The sequence below is a fragment of the Pyrus communis genome, chromosome 16 (genome assembly GCF_963583255.1).
Source record: "Pyrus communis chromosome 16, drPyrComm1.1, whole genome shotgun sequence".
NCBI lineage: Eukaryota > Viridiplantae > Streptophyta > Magnoliopsida > Rosales > Rosaceae > Pyrus > Pyrus communis.
Genome location: NC_084818.1, coordinates 10,145,546 through 10,167,343, shown reverse-complemented (window position 1 = coordinate 10,167,343; position 21,798 = coordinate 10,145,546). Strand labels below are relative to the sequence as shown.

The window sequence follows — 21,798 nt, the reverse complement described above, 5'->3', positions numbered from 1 at the left end:
ACATATAACTGGATTAATATTGTAGCGATATTTTAAGTTTATTATTTACTGATAATCGTTTACATGATTAGTTTGGAATACCGTCACAATGACATTCCGTTGCATGCAAGTTTTTCTCGTTAAAATTATGCATGTAACACTCACAATGTAAAAAAGTTAAATTTTTCTACTCATATGGACAACTGACGATGACAAAATTCATGTGAAGGATTGCAGGTGCACACATATTTTTCTGTTAGGGTCATCACAACACAATTCATTCATGTCTAGGTTGTCTTACCATCTATACTTTCCACACATTTAGAAACTTGAGAATACAATGTATTTCTTGTATGGTAATTATATATCAGTTCATCCAATCTTAGGTTGCTTCATCGTATACAGATCAACCCCAAAAAATTACCAACTATAAACCTTGAACCTGCCCTATAAACTCCACACCTAGGGCTAGGCGGGGGCTAGCAACCATGGCCTCGACTCTGATATTCTCCCTCCTCCTCTTACTAATTTCAATCAAGATCACCATACCTCCATCGTCCATGTCTTCTCCTAAGACACCGGTCCATGGTTTCGAGGCACGTCTCATTCATCGCGACTCTCCTCAATCTCCGTTCTACAACCTCAAGGCCACACCTACCAATCGCATCAAATCAGCTCGCCGCAGAATCATAGCTAGACAAAACTACTTCAAATGGCTAATGTCAGGTAAAACACGGCGCAATTCCATTCAGCACGCCGATTGATAGAGACCATGGAGACAACATCATGAGGTTCAAAGTTGGCACCCCAAGAGTTGACACCTTTGGGATTTTCGACATGGCCGGCGATTTAATTTGGTTTCAGTGTAAGCCTTGTGAAAAATGCTACGAACAAGGCATACCAACATTTGATCCTGCAAACTCAGACAGCTATCAGAAGGTAATGTGCGGCTCCATCGAGTGCAATACAACCTCAGATGCCCATTGCCCTGATCCGAAAGGCGAACGCCGGTACAAAATTGCGTACCAAGGTGGATACCGAAGGAGATATTGCCACGGAGACAATCATGCTTGAACAGGATGGATTAAGTGGTAACATTAACCTAACAAACATGATTATCAGTTGAGGTCACACCAATGTCGAAACAAAAGCAGGTCATCACCCACCTGGAGTTGTGGGACATAGGAGTTAGGAGAGAGCCTTCTTCACTTGTTGGTCAGATTTCGTACCCCCACCTTTCGTATTGCATTTCTTCCAAAAATAATGGCATCTACAATAACAGCAACGTGAAAATTGGGTTACTACCGGCTGGCAGTGGTCACTGAAACTGAGTCAAAAAACTCAAACACCTTGGTTGAGCGGTGAAAATGGTCAGTACTATCTAAACTTAGAGGGCATTAGCGTCGATGGCGCAACGCTCAATGTTTCGAGTTCAGTTTTTAATATGACCGCAGGTGGAGAGGGAGGTGTTTTCATGGACTCGGCAACAACTCATACTATGCTTGCATTTGGAGCTTTTAGTGAGCTGCGAAGGTAATCATATATGCTTTATCAGATTTCCATAGAGTGGGAGATTATGATGGCATTTTCATAATTTGTTACGATGATAGTCGGTTTCAAGCGGATAAAACGCCGGAAATTGTGCTTCATTTCATGGGACTGGAGTTTCCGGTAAGTGCGGATAACACTTGGGCTGTGAATTCTCAAGGACACTACTGCCTGGCTATTTTGCCAAGTTTTGCAGGTTTTACTATCTTTGGAATGTACCAGCACAGGAATGTGAATGTTGGGTATGATTTCAGTTAACAACATCACATCCTTCAAGTGTACAAATTTATGTCGGTATACTTAAAAACGTGGGACAAATTTACACACATAGGCAGGGACTCTAGCTTTATTAGGGATTATTAGTGATGATGGCACCTAAATATGTGGTACTTGTAATTTTCATTGGCATCATCTTTGTAAATGAAGAAATTTGAGATTCTACCATAAAATTTATTGGCAATATAAAGGGTAATTCTACTTATAAACTCATGCAAGGTCTTTTCTCCCACCCTCCTCAACAGTAACATGAGATATCTGAGTTGTTATCTACTCATTTTCTCCAAGTAGTATTAGACATTTTTCCTTATTTATATGCAGCATATGGTTAGTGTTCTAAACACAATCTAGATGGTTGGCTCGAATTCCTGAGTACTTAAAAAAAATTGCATAGGGTACCCAGACTGGCTAGGTGAATTCTTTTTATAAGTAATTTACGGTTATGACCCACTCTCATCAAGCAAGAAAAGGAAACTCAAACTCTCTCTCCATGCGATTGCTTGCGTGTCTTTGCCATGGTCACTTCAATATCCATGTATTCAATAAACGGTAGTACTTTATAATGGGATATGATATCCACACACTTATTTTTACTTTTTTCACATTTTTTTAATTTTCAGACGTCGGATCGGATGAATTAAAGAAGATCAAATAACGTAAATTAATAAAGAATGTAGAAGAAGTAAAAAAAAGTGTATGGATAGCACACCCCCTTTATAATTTATATATTCTTTAACTTGTAGATTGACAAATCCGAATAAACATGTGACTTTCCCCTTCAGATAAACACGTGACTAATTAAGTTTGATTTGGCCGAATATTCATTTGATTGATAAAATTGAAAAAGGGACTACACTTATTTTTAATACAAGAGTCCTAACATCTTGCTCTCCAAGTAACGAAACTGATTTCTCCCAATTCCACATCTGCCACTACACAAATATTACTCGATTCTTATAAGAAATTACAAACAATTACTCGATGCATTTGAGGAAATATAAATGTCTTGGAGTACAAGATAACTTTAAATAGGGTTAATACACAATACTTACTTGATCTACTACGTATCTAGGTTTCTTTCCAATTACCATACACAGAAGCAAATATCAATTACACTTTACAGACCTTGATCCAACCCTATATATTACCTCCCCCTGCTATAAAACAATGCTCTAAAATTTTAGACCTGCATGTCTACCAACCATGGCATCAACACTAATATTCTCCCTCGTTGCACTAATTTCAATCATCACCGTCCCTTCCTCCATGTCTTCTCCTAAAGCATCCGTTAAAGGCTTTGAGGCGCGTCTCATTCACCGCGACTCCCCCGCATCTCCGCTCTACAACCCTAGGGCAACACGTGCTGATCTCATAAAATCATCCGGCCGCAGAACCATAGCGAGACAGAACTACTTCAACTGGCTAATGTCAAATAAAACGTGGAGCAGTTATTCGAGCAGTTACGTCTGGGCGCCTATTGATCAAAGCCCAGGAGATTACATCATGAGGTTTAAAGTCGGCACCCCGGAAGTTGACACCTTCGGAGTCTTTGACACTGGCAGCCACTTGACTTGGCTGCAGTGTGAGCCTTGTGACCAGTGTTTCAGTCAAACCATACCAATATACAATCCTGCAAGCTCACAAAGCTACGAGAAGGCAATGTGTGGCTCGGTTGTGTGCAACACAGCCTCAGGTGCCCGCTGCCCTAATCCAAACGGCGAATGTAAGTATGAGATTAACTATATGGACGGATCATTCACCGAAGGAGACGTTGCCACAGAAACCGTCACGCTTGAAGATGATGGATTAAGTGGTAACATTAGTTTCCAAAATATAATCATTGGTTGTGGTCACTCTAATGTTGACACAACTGCAGGATACCCTGCACCAGGAATTGTCGGTTTAAGTAGACAACCTTCTTCACTTGTTAGCCAGATTCCATTACATCGTATTTCATATTGCATACCTTCTAAAGATAAAGGTAACCATAGCTCTGTGAGATTTGGCTCAGCGGCAGTAATCACGGAAGAAGAGACGCAAACTTCGCTTTTGAGCGGTCAATATGGTTTGTACCAGCTAAGCTTAGAAGGGATTAGTATTGATGGAACACTGCTGAATATTTCTAGGTCAGTGTTTGACATGACAGCGGACCGAGGAGGAGTTTTCATGGATTCAGCAACAACTTTTACTTTGCTTGCATTTGATGCTTTTATTGAGTTCAAGTTGGGAATGATGAATGCTTTGTCGGATTTCAAACCAGTGACAGATGTGGATGGACTTTTCCCACTATGTTACGATTATCGTAGTGGTTTCAGATTGGATATAACGCCGGAAATTGTGTTCCATTTCACAGGACTAGACTTTCCGTTGGGAGACGAGAACACTTGGATTGTGAATTCTGAGGGAAATCTCTGCTTGGCCATGAGCCTAAATGAAGGAAGCTCAGACTATACCATTTTTGGAATGTACCAACAACAAAACGTGAATGTTGGATATGACTTGGACAACAATATTGTATCCCTCAAGTACCGTGACTGTGAATGAAAAGAAAATTAGAAGGAGAGGAGGACTGTTATACTTTTGCTTTCACAACCCTCTTGCAATAGGGTTGTGTTGGAAAATAATACGGTTAGGAGATTGTGTTTTGCTTTGTAAGTTAGCAAGTTAGTAACATGTTTTTTTTTTTTTTTTAATAATTTTATTAAGGTTTTTTGGTTAGGTATTTAAGGTTTTCTAATGGGATAAGGATTATGAATTTGAGTCTCAGTCTCAACCCTTCTTGGAAATTTTGTAATATTTTTTCTTTATGTCTATGAATTAAGATGCAAAATTTGGCAATAAATGAGAGAATAAATAGATTGAAAATTGGTGGGGTTTTTGTTGAACTCCAGAGACATTGGAGAGGCTTTTCATATAATAGTAGTAAATTTTTGTTCTTTTTTTGGGTTCACTTTGCAACTCATCTCCAGATTCCTCTCTTAATTTATGTTTCAACACGGCAATCCTCAATGGTCCGCTCCCTACTTTTGCAGCTCTTCGCCACAAACTCTTCTCCTTGGAGCAGCAAAACACCAAGCCCTCTGCTAACTTCGATTCCGGGCGGGCTCTTCTCATGGCATCTGCTCCTTCTCCCGCGGGCCAAGCTTCCTCTCGCAACTCCTCGTTAAGGCGTAGTACTAGTGGAAATCATTTCGGATGCGGAGGTGGTAATTATCGCAACAATGGGAGCACTCATACAGGCGGTGGCTGACGCTGGCAACGTCCCCAATCCCAGCAGTGGGGATTTCACCAACAGCAGCCCCAAACTCAGCCATGGGGTTTTCAGCAATCAGCCTTCTCTGCCCCCGTAGACTATGCACCAGCTTGGCCCAAATACATCCCTCATTTTCCTTCTCCCAGACCTACTACATATCCTCAATGGTGAGAATATGTCCATCTCTCATACCAATAACATTTCTCTATCCTACATCGGCTAGAAGGCTTGAGAACAAGCCATTTATATAGAATCACCCCACTCTAACTATCACCGATGTCTTTTGTATTAAAACCCCACACCTGACAGATTGAGCAGGTGGGCAAGTGGGGATAATATCGGTGTTGTTGGAATGGGCCCATGGTCCGTCTACCTGCCGTCTCTTGGCCTACGTGGAGCCAAGTCGGGGCTCACCCATTCGCACGGGGTCAAGGGGGACCCACTTGTTCACGTGGATGTATGGGCCCGTCCCCTGACTCTGATACTATCTTAAATTTCAGGTACACCGGCCATGGGCCCACTCCAACAACATCAATATTGTCCCCACTTGGCCACCTGCTCAATCTGTCAGGTGTGGGGTTGTAATCCAAAAGGTCTCGGTGATAATTAGAGTGGGGTAATTCTATATAAATGGCTTGTTCTCAATGATGTGTATTTGCCATTTTATGGGCCACATCAACCTGGTGAGTAAAATTTGATCTACAAGTTTTGGATTTTCCAGCGATCAAATCTCCACTAATTGCGATCAAATCTCCACTGATTGACTGATTGAAGCCTGATTTGATTTAGTGAATCTTGCACTCCATTGCAATTTATTTGATACTTTTTTTTACAAAAAAAAAAAAAAAAATGGGGCCGCCAGGGGTTGGGGGGGGGGGGGGGGGGGGTTCCCAACTGGTGGCAAGCCACGATTATTTACTTCTTTCTGGTCTGGAGAGGTTATGGGGAATTTCACTTTGCCCGTGGCCCCAGTCAAGCAGAATCACCAGCTATTTGACTGCAATTGCAACGTTTTGCTCACAATTTATTTATTTTTATTTGTATGATATTCACAAGTAGCATAAAATAGTTCAGAGATTTTCTAAACAAGTTAACATTGCAAGTTTTCTTCAATAGCTTGGGACTGCTCAATAGTTTGAGAAATAAATAGTGAAGATTGATTCTAAGAAATCAAACAGTGAATATTATTTAAAGAGTCGGACTACGTGATAGGCTGGACTACCGAAGACAAGTCTGTTTACATTAGGACAATGACAAGTTTAAGTTTTCTCTCGTCAAACAATGTCAACTTTAGGTTATAAGGGAGTGGAAAGGCCTCTTTGCTTAGTCGCCATAATTAGGTAATGCGTGTATAATCATAATAGTAAGGGTAGTGCTATTCACACATCCCTTTTTATCTTCTCCACATCCTTATTAATTTTTGTCCATTGATTTTTTCAATGCGTTTGATCCAATGATCAAAAATTTAGAGAGATGTGAAAGATAAAAATATATATGTAGATAACTCTTCCCAATAATAATTATGTATTCCTATTTGTTTTATCGGTAAATATTGACATTTTCATGAACTAATTAAGAATGTTCTCAATTTAATTCCTTGTGGTGCCCCATATCACAATCACAGTTAGCTCTAGGGTTGGACTCGCTTGCACTAGCTTCATGCCGATTATGTGCATGGCGTGATGGTGATTTGATAATTTCGTTTTTTGATCGAGTTCGAATAAACCCTACCTTTTACATATTTATTTTTTGAACAAACGACATTATCTACACTAAAGGAGTGAGGGAGTGCTTAAGCCTCACAATGAACTAGTAATAATTATGGAGTCTAAAATAATCTCAAAAATTTTAGATGTGACACGTGAACTTTTATTCAAGAAAGACAAGATTGCTCTCAATAAATGGGTAGGCTTCTCAGATGCTCTCACGCCCAACTCACATCCCTGAAGGTCTTAGCAGCTGAATACGACTACCCACAGCTCGCATGCCATTGGCAAGGAATTAAAGATAAGGATTAATTACCCAAATCCTATTTTTAATATATTCCCATTTGAAGATTGATTCCAATCAAGTAAGTAATCCTAATTTAAATAAATTAGGGATAATTACACCATTATCTCAAGATATTATTTACTATTAAATATCTTGAGAATATTTAGAGAATATATCTCCATTAAATACTACGGCCAGCCCTATCCCTATAAATACCTCATATTCTACCAAATTTTCAGAGCTTTTGCAACCTTAAAAAAACCCTAAACACTTTACTCTCCTGAGAAACTAACTTAGGCATCAGAGATCCGTTGACCTAACCCCCCCCCCCCCCAACGAGTGAAAATTTGCATCAACAATAATATGGTTCAACTCCAACCTCATGCGGTTCCGGCACACTTGGTGTGAGGATTGTCCTAGTGAGACGATCTCACCGATTATTGTCTCTAATTTTAATTAGTTGTCCTTAACTTTTAACCATTTTATACACAAAGAGGTGTCCTTTTTAATGGAAAAATAACTACAAAATAAGAGTAATTGCATTCGGCTTCACCTACTAGCACTATACATATTATTCATTTCATTTGGTTTCACCTACTAGCTAGCAGTCTATGCATGTGATAGGATCCATTTCGATTTTGGATTTTGCTTCCCAATTTGAAACTTACCTTTTCAATTTGATTTACCAAAATTACAATTCGATTTTCGTTTCACCTACTAGCAGTCTATGCATGTTGATGTGATCGTGTAATGCCAAAATTACAGTTATATTTACAATACAGTGAATTTAGGTCCTCTTTTTTCTCACTTTGTGATTAATAGACTTTAATTATAGAGACTATAAATTTGCTCCAAATAATTCGAGCCAAGTTTGAGTTAGAGAAACTGAGTCGTGCTGAGGTTTGAGCACCTTAGTATCGGCTTCAAATAAATAGTAAAGATTGATTTTAATATTACTTCTAAGAAATTGAACGGTGAAGATTATTTAAAACGCCGGATTACTTGATATGCTAGACTCCCAAAGACTGTTCACACTGAGGACAATGGACAAGTTTAGGTTTTTTTTTTTTTTTTTTTTTTTTTTAGGAAAAACTAATAAAAATGGCTTCAAATTTTTACATTTTAATAAATAAAAAAAACCATCAACTAACTTTATTTAATAATAAGGTACAAAATAAAAAAATATAAAAAACACCACATGCGCTGGCGCGCATATATACATCCCACTCCACCTCCCATTTCCACTCTGTTTTCTCCCTATTGTCAACTAACATTAAGCCCTTATTATTATTATTATTATTATTTTGTTGCTTAGAATAATAGAAAGATTTCAAATTGAATTACATTTTCCTAATTTTATTTTTGTGGTGTTGTTTCCCAATAGTAGTCAAGATGACGAGAGATTTTTCAATGTGCCCGGGACACAGAGTGATATACCACGTCTCTATACAAGTGATGAGATTCTTGTGTTAAAAAATAAATTTTCCCACCACTTACATAATAACACATGGTGTAGAAAGTTAAGATTGTAGGTGGAGGAGAAGAGGAAGCCGCACATGGGCAGACAATAGAAGAAAATTAAGTAATTGGTGTAGAAAGTTAAGAAATTGAAGAGATACAAAAAAAATTTGATGAGTATCGAAAAAAAAATTAGAAGAAGAAAATGTGTTTGGAAGGTGAGAATATGCCAAGAAAATTCAAGAAGATGAGAGAGAAGAATGTAGTACCTAAAGTTTCATAAACCGTGTAGTACCGTTAAGTTTCATAAACAGTATAGTAAGTTTCATAAACAATGTTGTAATTTTTCATAAACAGTTTAATAAGTTTTAAAAACAATGTCTTAAGTTTCATAAACAGTATAATAAGTTTTATAAACAGTGTAGAAAGTTTCATAAACAGTTTATGTGAGGACGCGTGGATCCACACGTCAGATTTTTCTTTTTTTAATATTAAAATTATATATTTTTCATTAAAATTTAAGTTCTTTTGTCCTTTTTATTAAAATTTAAGGATTTTTTATTAAAATTTAAGTCTTTTTAATTAAATAAAATTATAGCATGATTTTTTATTAAAATAAACTTAGCCCAAATCATTTATATCAAAGTTCCCTTTAATAAATTGGTTGGGGTATGACCTCTCCATCATTGGGGAGAGTCTAAACTTCAGAGGGCCATTTTCACGCGGGGAATCTCCTTGAATTTGTTCGCATCTTATTAGTGGAATTTTTGTTTTTGTTCGGATTTTATTAGTCGATCTTTGATAAATTACTGATTATGTTATCACAAAATATTAACGCGTTAAACCACCTTCGTTGTTTCTGGATTGCAATTCAGTCTTTGCACAACCGCAAAATTGTTCCAGAAACTTTGATGAAATATATGATTTCAGCCCTTGAAACTTAGCAAATTCATCAATTATGTTGAACTTGAAGTATTTTAATTTGTTTGAATGCCTAAAATACCCCTATTTGAATGGTTGATGTGCACAATTAATTCCATGGATTAAAAGGAAGAATGAATTGTTTTACATAAAAAAGATAAAAAAATATTAATGTTATAAATTCATTGCCTAATATATAATAACGATAAAAAATGCCTAATGTATGTAATAATAAATGCTTAATTAACGTCACAAAAATTATATAAAAAGTACAAGTAAATTATTTTCTTATTAAAAAATTATAATTGTGTAGTTTTTTTTTTAATACGATTGTTCACTCCCACAAATAGTGAACTGTTGTGGTCTATTTTACTGAAGGGAGAAAGTGAGTGCCTTTATTTATAGTAAACTAGATAAGATTTATTTCCTTGCAAATAATATAAGATCTTCTAGTATTCTAAAAACAGTCTACATATGGATCTCATATCTATTAGAAAGTGATACAAATGTGGTATGAAAAATGTGGTAAGAATAACATTTTTGATAATTAAAATCTAAATTAAGGATCATCTTCCTAATGTATAAGTATTTAGTAAAGAAAATTTAAATTGAAAAATTAAATTGTATTTTAACCATTAAAAGTGTATAAATCTAATGACTTAAAACTTGTGTCTAAAATCTAGTACCACGAACCTACCCTCATGTCTAAACACGTACTGATAAAAAGGGACTATCTTGTACTTTTGTACATTCCAGCAAAAACAGAAAGAAAAAAAAAATACTATTGTCGATGCAGAGTCACTTACCACATGATCCATGCACGTATTTTCTCTTTCGTAGTCATTACAATTTACATTTAAATTCACCCTACTATAAATCTTTAATCATTTTGATCCGTTAGTACACATCCAATTGTTCATGTGTAAACTGTAGGTAGAATCTGCAAAAGTTTATAGTTTTAGTGCAAGAACATTTAGTTTCAATAGCAAGCTGAGAATTTGACTCTCGCCCTCCATGGCCTCATCATTTGTACTCTCCTTCATTGCACTAATTTCAATAGCCATCACCATCCCCCTCTGCATGTCCTCTCCTAAAACACCACTCCGAGGTTTCGAGACACGTCTCATTCATCGCGACTCGCCTGAATCTCCGCTATACAACCCTAGTCTCACTCGTGCTCAACGCAAAGAAGCAGCTCGTCGCAGAAGCATAGCCAGACAAAATTACCTCACGAGGCGAATGTCACCAGCAGCAGTAAGCAACGCTACTGCCCGCATTGATTACGATAATGGAGTCTACGTAATGAGGTACAAAATTGGAACCCCTCCAATCGACACATATGGATACTTTGACACTGCTAGCACCTTAATTTGGATGCAGTGTAATCCCTGCAAAAAATGTTACAATCAAAGTATACCAATCTTTGAACCTGGAAAATCATCCTCCTACCGAAAGCTGATGTGTGACGATGACCGTTTGGAGTGTGGCCTAGTCCCAGATAACGGTTGCCCAAGTGAGGATGGTTCATGTACTTACATTACGGCTTATGAAGATGGAGGGTCTTCCGAAGGAGTCGCTTCCAAAGAAACATTCATGCTCGAAGGTGAAACAATCCCTGATATGACTTTCGGGTGTGGTCTGAAGAATTCAGATACGGATCCGGATGAAAATCCGCCAGGAGTTGTTGGTGCAGGTAGAGAACCAAGTTCACTTGTTGCGCAATTAATTAGAGAACGGACTCGTTTTTCGTTTTGCATTTCGCCTTTTAATCGAGGTAACCGTAGCAATGTGAAATTCGGTTCAAAGGCAGTGATCCATGAGGGTAATCAGACCCCATTATTTCCTGGCCGATACGGTTGGTACCATATAGGGGTAGAAGGTATTAGCGTTGAAGGTACTAGGCTCAACATTTCGGAGGATGTGTTCAGATGGAGGCCAGAGGGAAGAGGAGGCATCGTCATAGATACAGGAACAACATATACTCACCTTGCATCGGAAGCTTATTACGCAGTCCAGAGCGCGGTGATAAATGCGCTACCGAATTACAAACACAAGATAAATCCCCATTCGGAGTTCCTGCTGTGTTATGATTCGGATGATGGCTTTCATATGAACATAGCACCTGATATAGAGTTCCATTTCAGAGATGATCGCCGACTAGGGTTTGATTATACATTGGATCCGAATAATGTTTGGAATGAAGATAACTGCATGACTATAAAACCAGATTATCATGGCCTTTCTGTGTTGGGAATAAACCAGCTTGAGAATGTGAACGTCGGGATCGACTTTCAGAATAACATCGTAACTTTTGAGGACACTGATGACTGTCGGGATACCTAACTAAAGTGTGCATGGTATAAATAATTAGTGATGTGGTCTAAAATGTGGTGCAAAAACTTCCATCGGTATGATCATCATCCCTGTACCATATATTAGGGCTGAAGATTCAAGAATTCCTTTGTTGTTTCCTTTTTTGGGACTGAAAAATATTTTGTGGTGGGTACTGAAATTTTTTTTTTTTTTTTCTTTTTCCAGCAATTGTGATTGTTAATGAACTTAGTATGCTGGAAAAAGATCAATTTTAGACCCTACAAAGAACACACTTTCTACATTAAAGACATCATATTTCTGCGGTATGGTTCAATAAAACGATCGTAACCTTTTAGGGCTTCAAAACTTGTGCTTCTTATAGGAGTTGTCTTAATGTATTTCTCCTTTTTAGATTTGAGTTTCGTTGTTGGTTTGACACGAGGCCATAGTTTTTTCCGCTCATCCATGTTTATTGTGTTAGGGTAAGGCTTCATGTCCCTCGCTATCTATTGTGCCTTTAATTTTGGTTTAACAATATATTAACAATAATATCTTTCCGTTGTAGAAACTCTGGTGCGTACTAGACCATCATCTGCCTTCGCACTAACATCATCATCTGCCGATCACAGATTGATATGTTGGAACCATGTAAGTACTGCTCATTGACGACCACGATGATCCCAACAACCGTGGCTGCAAGATCGGGTGGTCGTTTGTTTGTGATCCAATTGAAGGATGGAGATTTGAAGACCTTGTATCATATGTTGGCTCCTCTCCAATCAATGGCAAAGAAGATGGAGCAGACTCTTCTATATACTATTTGAACGTTGACCCTTTTTTCAATACAATTATATTGGGGGTGGGAATTGAGGTATGACATATAATTGGAGTTCACAATTTGGTATAATACTCGTCATCATGTAGAATTGAACTTAAAATCTCTCACTTACAAGCAAGAGAGAAATGTGAGCCTTTGGTGTTATCACAAATCGAAATTTAAAAATGACTTGAGTCCGAATATCATGAAAGTTGTGACCTAATTTGAAATGTTTGTGATCTGTTTACATTTCAGTTCTATGAGGTAATGAGCCTAATGTGCTCCAGCAAAAAGATACAAATTCAAACCTCACAGAGACGTACAGACATTTCAAGTTCCTTTTTCTTGTTTCCCTCAACCTCTCATGGAAAAAGAAACAGTCATCAAAATGGCAAGGAAAACACTCTCGGAATAGAGGAGTTCCCGGCGAACCCCATCCGGTCCATTACTGTACAGTAGCATCATCAGATGATCATGAGCCATCAACGACCGCAATGGCAACCACCAAAGGATGCAAGAGGGAGTGGTCTTTTGTTTCTGATCCGGCTGAGGGCTGGAGAGACTTAAAGATTGCCTATCTTATCTCCTGTTTTGCCCCCGACTCACAGCAAACACGATGGATGAAACGACGGCTCCTCACCGATCTACTTGTTTAGGTTTCATTTGATTCAACGTTGAGCTTGGTACATCAAATAAAGTAAAGTAATTCCAAGACAAGTAAAGGAGTGATTTCCCTGTTGAGTACTTGTAGATCATAGCATGAAAAAGCTTATGGTTTTTATATATTTGACATTGATACATACTTCAACACTACCAAGTAAATAAACTGAAACCCCAAGCACCAGCTGTCTCACCAACTTCTTTATCAATCTGTCTAAACCGCAATCGTACGCATTACTTCACAAACCTTCGCCCCTGAAATGTAAAAGAATTATAAGCCTAGGGGATACAGTGGATTGTTTCAAACTTAGGAACTAAAGTGAAATCTGTCAAGGTTCTAATCATCATAATTTTCCCTTCTTTTTTACCTTAACAAGCTTTACCCTAGGATATACCTGTCTGTCTCACCCACTTCCTTATCACTCCAGTTAAACAACAACGGCGTGAGCCATGCTTTTACTATAATGCCATTGAGCAAAGTTCAATTGGTTTTTCAGAGATTATAGACGGTTGTCATAAATTTTTAATCTAATCCTAATATCAAACTGTAACCAAAATTCCCTCAAAGACAAAAGTTTTGTATTTCAGCTTTTAAGAGGATAACCGGAAGCTTAACAGACTAAGTACGAAGCCTCCAGCATTGAAACCTTATAATCCAATAAAAGAATCCTTAAAATCTAAATTCACTAATAACATTAAGATAATGTTTAACACACAGATGAGGGAAAGAGATATCCAACCAGGCTAACTACAGAGAGGTATGCAGGTCCCACCTTCTGGGTTCTGCTGTTCCTTACATATCCGTCCTGTGACCCGCAGCTTCAGCTCTTTCCTATCCCCGCCTGAGAAGAAAAGTGCCATGTTGCGTTGTATTATGAGGCCATCATGGCTGTCTCTAACCTTCTTGTGGCTATCCCTTATGCTTCTTGGGTTGCCCTCCCAAATCAGCTTTCGGCCATTTCCACCAACCTCCAAGCTGTAGCTGTAGTTCCGAGCTTCTGTTTCATCCCCCATGAACCGGAGAAATGCCATGTAAACAGGGGCCATACCAAGCTGGAAGGCTTCAAAATGTAGACAGAAGTACTGACCAAAACAGTGGAAGACCTATCAAGGATGAAAAATAAGACAATTACTTCGCTACCATAAAAAAACCAAAGCATACATCTTCAGTCTGCTATATAGTCACAGTTGATCTAGTCTAGTCTTACGTATTGCTATCAAAGGTCCCATGATTCCTATAGTCCCATATTAACTGGGAAAGTTGAATTTTAACCAAAAAAAAAAACTGGGAAAGTTAAACCAATCAACTAAATCATGCATTTTTAATTGGGATAGTTAAACTACTCAACTAAGTATTTATATTCTAATTGGGAAAGTTAAACCAAACAAAGTCTTATTTTCAATGGCTAATGATCCAATTCCAGTATTAACTTCACCTACTGCCCCCATAGTTAAAGTGATGGTTTCTTGATTTATGCAATGCCCACTAATTTATAGTGTGAGTGAACCAAGCAATTTTCATTCAGTCACCAGTTTTATACAAAGAGGAGGAAACACGTATGTACTTACAGTTAACATCCACGTGGCATTTTCTACTTCACGAGGATTAGACTTTACATAACGATGATTAAAAGTGCATCCGGAATGCATGTCCACCTTGTGATCATCCCGGAGATGAGAAACAAGGAATGGAATATCCCCAACAGCTGAGCAGTCTGATCCAGCATATGGACAGTTGTATGGTCTGAAGTTACAGACAGCCTCATGTTTCAGTTTACTATAATAGGGAAATATCTCTGAGCACCCAAGAGAGCAATACTTGCAGGGCAGTTCAAGCGATTCAGCAACCTTCTCCAGTGCTAGACACCTTATGTCACCAAGCTCCTGTCTACAAGTCGGGCACCGATTATGCACCCTTGCTTTACAGGTGGAACAAAGGGTATGCCCATTGTGACACTGCAGAGACAAGTTTGGATTTATAAGCCATAAAGGTCAACCAATCCTAGATGAATTTTACACGCAGCTACATATTATCAATAGAATCCCCATGCTTAGCCATCCCAAATAAATCTAAGGATAGCAAGTCAACGAGCATCCCTTGATTTCAATAAGCATATTGTAAGGTATACAACTCCATTTTCCAGAGTATGATGTAAGAGTATGTAAGAGAGGCGGAGTAATTTCATACAGCCACACACTCTAACAAAACAGCTGATAAAACTTCCGTCCTAAGCAGCACTGAATGGATTGAATAAATAGTCTGAACTCGGTGCACCCAATTTCAAGCACAATACCTTTACGCAGATAAAGCACACAAAACATCTCTATCAATTGGTGGTAGTGTTACCACACTCCCACCTGTTAACCGGCTTCACTTTACAAAATAAGTGATAAATTGCTTTCAAAATAAGTGCCAAATACGTCCACAATAGCACATTCACCAACCCCAGGTATCTGTGAACTTCGAAAGCTCTTATTTGTTATTAATCCCTTTCAAACTAATATGATCCTTGACGCAAAATTCACCAACCCCAGGAACTATCACGTAAACACAATATTTAGAACGAAATCTGATTCTGTGCTTTGGTATTCCTGTTACTCGGAACTACAGAAAAGCACTTACAAGTGAAGCAAGTTTCAAAATCTTCAAGTTATTCTAGATTGTTGTAGATTGTTACAAGTGAAGCAAATTTCAAATCCTGTTACAAGCAAAACTAGAACTGTTGTTGATTGTTGTTTAATAAGGATAAATAAGTAAAAGAATCCTAATTAACAAGGATTGATTTTTAAAACAAAATTCAGAAACTGATAAGTATATTTCACCTTCTAATAATAAATTCAATAAACCTACCAAACAAAACTCAGAAACATAAACACCACTTAAAATTAAATCCCACAAAAAAAATAATCAATTCAATAAATCATCATTCCTAGCATTAACCCAAAAAAGTCAAAATCTTCAAAAACGAAAAGAACAAAGGAACCCAATTGAGGAAATTGCAAGAAGGGGCGAACCTGATGGATTGGAGGGTACATTGAATTGGTGCAAACAGGGCATTCAAGAAGCTCGTGGACGCTGGTGGTGCCGGGAATGTTATTGCCGGTGTTGCTGTGCGCCTTCGGAACTGAAACAAACTGATGAATCGGACGGCCATGGATCTCATCATCGTCAATCAAATCCAAAGACGCAAGACTTTCAATGATGTCTGATTCCATTCTTCAATGGAAACAAACCCCACACCCAAAATTTGGAAACCCAAAATTTAAAAAACAAAAATTTGGGGAAAAAGATGAAATCTTTCGATTCTTTGACTGATGGGTAGATTTCCCAATTCACAATTATACAAAAACGTATAGAAAATTGGAGAGGAAAAAAAGGAAAATTTTGGAATGCATTGTGCGATGAAACCCAAAATTTTATTTTGCTTTTTCGCAAAAGGGGTGCTTGTTCATCGTCGGTTTACAGATAGAGAGAGAAAGAGATGGGTCACCGTCCAGATGATATCAGCCGTCTGATTAAGATCAGACGGGTGTCAAGTGCCCGTTAAAGATTCAGTTAAGGGTTTTGATTGGTAGGTTAATAGAATAGTGGGGGATTAATAAAAGGGTAGGTTAATTTAGGGAGCTTATTTAAACAATTCTGATTTGGTATTTGGTAATTGGTAATTAGCTGTTGTTACTGTGGAATTAATGGGTTTTGGTAAGTAGCAAAAGACCAGGGGGAGATAATAGGATGCGGAAGGAGATCCCATCCGGATCTCTCCTTCTAAAACCCACGAACCAAGTGGTCTGGGCTTTTAAAAATTTAATTCAATTGCTAAAAATTATTATAACTTTTAAAAGTTTTTATTAATTTCTCTGTTTTTAGTCATCGAATCAAATTTTAAAGGTTTGAATCACTTGATTTCTGTGTTTTGGAGAGAAAGATCCAGAGAAGATCTCTTTCCAATGGATGCCCATCTGGTGTATGTGGTGCGTAGTATTATTGTGATCTATTTTTTTGAATTTTTAAAATGTGGGTCTCATTTTATCCATATAAAACTTGCATACTTGTTTGTATTATTTATTAAAGAAAATTTAATATATAGATTCATTAAGGCACAACTTTATATAAATTTATGATGACATTTTTTATATATAGATTTTGGAAAGTGTTATTTCACATTCATTTTACTTCGTACACATTCATATTAATTTTTTGTTATTAACCTTCTTTAATTCATTCAATTTGACGTCAAAAATTGAAAAAAGCGTGAGAGAAATAAAAATTGCCAGATTTTATGGTGGCGGTTTTGCTGACATATTGTTTTGTGATTAATTTGGAAGCATGAGCTGATTTTGGCTTCTAAAGTGATAATTTGTTGAATACGGAATGTGGAATTTTCACAATTTTCTAATGAATCAGTAGAGTTTTATTGACAAAGATACAATACAACACCAAAATAATAGCCAAACATGCCAGCCAATTAGCTATTACAATCCTCAAACAAGTATTCAAAACTAAAATTGAAAGGTTCTTGGAACCAAAAACAAGAATTGCCAATGTGAAAAGCATAACGAACAAAGCAGTGGACAACATCATTGGCTTAAGGACGATTATGAAGAGCATACCGAGTAAAGCAATCGGCAACGCCATTGCCTTAGCAACCGACTTTAGTGATCTCTGATTCTCCGACGACAAAACTTTCGCATATCCAACATGAACAAAGGAATTACTTCTTCAATGCCCAATCGTGTTTACAACACAAACATGTTATAAACTTATATCCAACACTTCCAGGTTGAATTGGATCCTACTTTAATCCATGGATACTTTCACATTATTGCATAAATTAGGACTTACTCCTGCAAAGGTGACTTGAAAGTATCTAAATTCATAGTCATCAAAAGCTTCTAAGCCATTTTTATCTCATTTATGAAGTTATCAAATCAAACTTATTATCGAGCTGAAATTATTTAGTCAGAAGATTTTTTATTTTTTTTATTTTTTTCCAAACCGCTCAATATGTCTGTTGTTAGGCTATAAATCTTACCATCATACACGATTTCATTTAATTTAACGGTTCAATTTACAATGAAATAGCATAACATTTCAAATTATTTGATGAAGTGAAAACCGCTCAACATGTCTGTTGTCACAGGAAAAGACAAATACACGATGTTTATCAAAATTAGATAAATTGACAATGGCGTAAAAGATTACTTGACCTCAACGTTACTGCCATTTTCTTTGCAGTTTTGTTTGTGCCATGACAAGTAACCACCCAAAAAGTAGGTGAAGCCGAATATTCTATTTGGTTATGATTCATTGATTCTTGTCTGTAGACAGCGTAACCAAACTGGAACAAGCCACATTTTACACATTTTTGTATTAGCTGTTATTGTCTATCATATGCAGCAGCATTCACGGGAAGCTGCAATTCCTCTTCTTCGAGAGCAACTTGTATGACACGGGCTGTCATGGTAACCTCTCGTGTCAATGACACAATAACACGTAAAGAAAAACTAACCACATGTTGTTATGTTATTGGCATGTGACATCGACGGTATACCTGTGCTATATAAGTCATTTCTATCAAGAACAAACCACAACAAAAATTACACATGAAATAAAATCAAACTTCTTATCTATTGACCTCCCTTTTATGCATACATTCGAAAGAATTTAAATCCGAAAATTAACATATGTTACAAAACCGGCCGAAAGACAGCTTGGAAGTCCCTAATTGCTATAAGTCAAGAAAATGTATATTAACAATTTTACAAAAAAGCAAGTAAACCAATCAGTGACAACCCTCTCAATTAGCCAAGAAGCAGAGAAAGAAAGTGTCCAATTACCACTGATTCGGGAAGGCTTCTCGGTAATTTGCATCCTCGCCCAATGTAAGTTGTCTTCCAGTGGCAGCGCTTGCTCGTGTTTTCAAAATCCTCCGAGCTAGTCTATCTTTTGGTGTTTCTTTCTTCTGCAGCAAGAAGGCAAGGGTTTTCTTTTTGTTTCTGAATGATGGGTTCCTACTAGTACTTGGCTCCCAATCTTCTCCAATAAATGCAGATTTAGAAGTTGAAGCGACTGCAGCATCTCGTAAAATCGCTTCATTGTGTTCTCGTATTTTGGCAAGCTTGGCACTCTTCAGTGCCTTTTTATCTATTTCTCTCTTCCTTGAAAACTCTTTATCTTTCTCACGAACATTCTGCACGGCTTGTTTCACTAACTGCTCTACCAAATTGGTCCCTAAATAATTCTCGTCTTTTGGAGGGTTCTGATTCAGTGGCTTTCCCTCATCATCTCTGGGTATAATAGGTCCATGAAATGGGCAAATTCTCAAGTCTCTTCTCGGACAAAATTTTCCATTGCTTAATGGTGCTCGGCATGGCTGAATTTCAACCTGCTTTTCTTTGTATACAGTAGCCTGAAGATTTAACTCCGCAATCTTTTCTGCTGGAATAACTGCATCCTGATCCACCCTGCCCCAATGACTTTCAACCTCCAACCCTCAATGGTTAGCCAAAACATCCCTCTTTGAACCCCAACTGGCCAAATGAGTGCTCCAGTTCACCTCTGGAGCTTCAGCCAGAAGCTTACTCCTCAGAGGGTCTGAATTGCTTCCCCCACCTTCACAACTGAGCCTTTTACTGCCATCGCTCTAATTATCCTGGCGTTTAGGATTATCATAGCGTTTGGGAAGTCTACCTTGCACTTCCTTGGGTGTTGATGCCACAGCAAGACCTCCCGGTTTGTTACTGGGAAGACTAGAACTCCCACCCTCAGTTGTTTCAATCTTGCCTTCTTCCCAAAAATCTTCTTCCTCATGATTTGTAGTGTTTGAAAGAGTGCATCCCGCTTCTTCACACTTCTTCTTCACTGATTGAATATCATTCCGGATATCAATGAACTCCTTCAAATACGAATCTCTGGACCTGTTATCAGTCAGTTCAACTTTTACAAGAACAAGGACCCCTTCTTGCACTGCAGCCAAATGCTTTACCAATATCTTGTAAAGCTCCCGCAGGGCATCAAAAACCACTTTGTTCTCACTATTCTCATGAACTTTTTCTCCTTCTTCCAATGCATGTAAGCGCAATTGCCGAAACTCATAAGAATGAAATTCCTCCATATCTTTGTCATCTAAAGGACACAACGGCACACCTTCCTCTTTGGGGCGTACAATTTCTAAACACTCCCCAATCTCATCAATAGTTGACTGTATTTCTTCCTTAATTGATGCAAAATTATTTCCCAAATTCTTAAACTTGTTCAGTAAGATCTTTTTCGTCTTCCTCTCCCTTTCCCTTCTCTGCTGCTCAAGCCGAGTCGCAGTTTCCTGTAGATTTGGGAACTGATACTTAAGGGTGTTCTTAAGGTAATCAAACCCTAATCTAATCTGCTTATAGTGAACCCCAAATGAAGAATTCCACTTCTCCAGAAACTCAATCGCTTTCTTACGCAGAACAATTGCAACATTTTCCGGAGGTGGGAGCGAAGAACGTATACGAAACCCAACACTTAAAGTCAGCAATTGATCCAAATTCTCCACAACAAGAGCTCTAAAGAGCTTTGACCTCATAAAAAGCTCATCAATTATAAGTAGTGTGAGGTACCGCACCTGCAAAATTCATATATTTTAGCAAAAACTTCTCTCCCATAACTCATCTGACAGTAGCAATCTGAAACCCTAAATTATAATACCCACGCAAACAAACAGAGAGATTAAACAACAATTTCCAACCAAATTGAATAACTCACTATCCTATTTTTCACCATTATTTCCTACAATTTCAGATAAATGAAAAGGGTACGCAATTTAAAAAGATGTTGATTCAAAAATCGAACTTTCCCTTTCGAATTTTCTCGCAACGAAACACAAGATAGAAAATAAACCCTCGAAAAATACACTACAAATTACAAACAGAAACAGAGAAATGAAATATAAAGATTCAAATTTTCACGGAAGAAAGAGTTATTATATGCATGAAAAGGACCTGAGAGTGCTCGCGCTTCATAAGATCCATGAGAATACGGGCGGCGAGTCGGAGCTCCGAATCGGAGTAACGGACCACCGACTTGATGGCCTTGAGGAGGCGTGGGTCGACCTCCGGTTCGATGGAGGTCGTGGCGTTCTCTATCAAAACCCTAACCTTCCCTCCTTCCTCTTCTTCCATTGCTTCTGTATTCAACCAAGCAGAGGTTGGAAGCTTCTTTGAGTTTTCAAAATTTGAGGATAATATATAGTTTGTGGATTTGGGTATTTTCGCGCTGGGCAAGAAAGGGGTCAAATGTCACAATCTGAAGTTATGAGGGACGCAAGAAATAAAGAGAGTTTTCTATTTAGACCCTCTAATTTTTTTGAAATCCAAAAACCCCCTCAGTGGCCAGGCCCACATTGATATTCCATTTCAAACCAAACTTGCATTTGGGTTTTAAATTTGAAAATTGTTATTAGCACTTCAAAATTTTTATTTTTCACTCTCAATTTTTTATAATTAAAAAGAAAAATTTATTTGTAAGTGAGTGTAAAATAAGATTTTTAAAGTGTTAATAACAGTTCCCTTAATTTTGTAAAGATATTTTCTTTGACCCAAT

The 21,798-nt window shown here is 37.7% G+C and overlaps 5 protein-coding genes across 6 annotated transcripts; 3 read left to right on the top strand and 2 right to left on the bottom strand.

The window, feature by feature from the left end:
* The first annotated feature begins 765 nt into the window (after window positions 1-765).
* Window positions 766-1,785, top strand: LOC137719779 (aspartic proteinase nepenthesin-1-like). Its single transcript, XM_068458801.1, has 4 exons — window positions 766-1,009; window positions 1,102-1,194; window positions 1,434-1,512; window positions 1,590-1,785. Exons 1-4 carry the CDS (start codon window positions 766-768, stop codon window positions 1,783-1,785), a joined length of 612 nt encoding a protein of 203 aa, XP_068314902.1.
* Window positions 1,786-3,006: 1,221 nt separating this feature from the next.
* Window positions 3,007-4,347, top strand: LOC137719778 (aspartic proteinase CDR1-like). The gene has a single exon (XM_068458800.1). It carries the CDS (start codon window positions 3,007-3,009, stop codon window positions 4,345-4,347), a length of 1,341 nt encoding a protein of 446 aa, XP_068314901.1.
* Window positions 4,348-10,441: 6,094 nt separating this feature from the next.
* LOC137719777 (aspartic proteinase nepenthesin-1-like) lies at window positions 10,442-11,770 on the top strand. The gene has a single exon (XM_068458799.1). The coding sequence runs from the start codon at window positions 10,442-10,444 to the stop codon at window positions 11,768-11,770; it is 1,329 nt and encodes a 442-aa protein (XP_068314900.1).
* A 1,547-nt stretch (window positions 11,771-13,317) lies between these two features.
* LOC137720186 (E3 ubiquitin-protein ligase SINAT3-like) lies at window positions 13,318-16,578 on the bottom strand. 2 transcript variants are annotated; one of them, XM_068459204.1, is made up of 4 exons: window positions 16,233-16,578; window positions 14,787-15,173; window positions 13,958-14,321; window positions 13,318-13,472 (listed from the first exon to the last, which is right to left on the bottom strand). In XM_068459204.1, exons 1-3 carry the CDS (start codon window positions 16,431-16,433, stop codon window positions 13,962-13,964), a joined length of 948 nt encoding a protein of 315 aa, XP_068315305.1. In that variant the 5' UTR covers window positions 16,434-16,578; the 3' UTR covers window positions 13,318-13,472; window positions 13,958-13,961. The 2 variants fall into 2 exon arrangements, with proteins under 2 accessions (XP_068315305.1, XP_068315304.1); XM_068459203.1 differs by having other exon boundaries at window positions 13,991-14,321.
* A 2,249-nt stretch (window positions 16,579-18,827) lies between these two features.
* Window positions 18,828-21,491, bottom strand: LOC137721015 (UV-stimulated scaffold protein A homolog). The gene is made up of 2 exons (XM_068460139.1): window positions 21,198-21,491; window positions 18,828-20,821 (listed from the first exon to the last, which is right to left on the bottom strand). The coding sequence occupies exons 1-2, from the start codon at window positions 21,375-21,377 to the stop codon at window positions 19,862-19,864; spliced, it is 1,140 nt and encodes a 379-aa protein (XP_068316240.1). The 5' UTR covers window positions 21,378-21,491; the 3' UTR covers window positions 18,828-19,861.
* Between the last annotated feature and the right edge of the window lie 307 nt (window positions 21,492-21,798).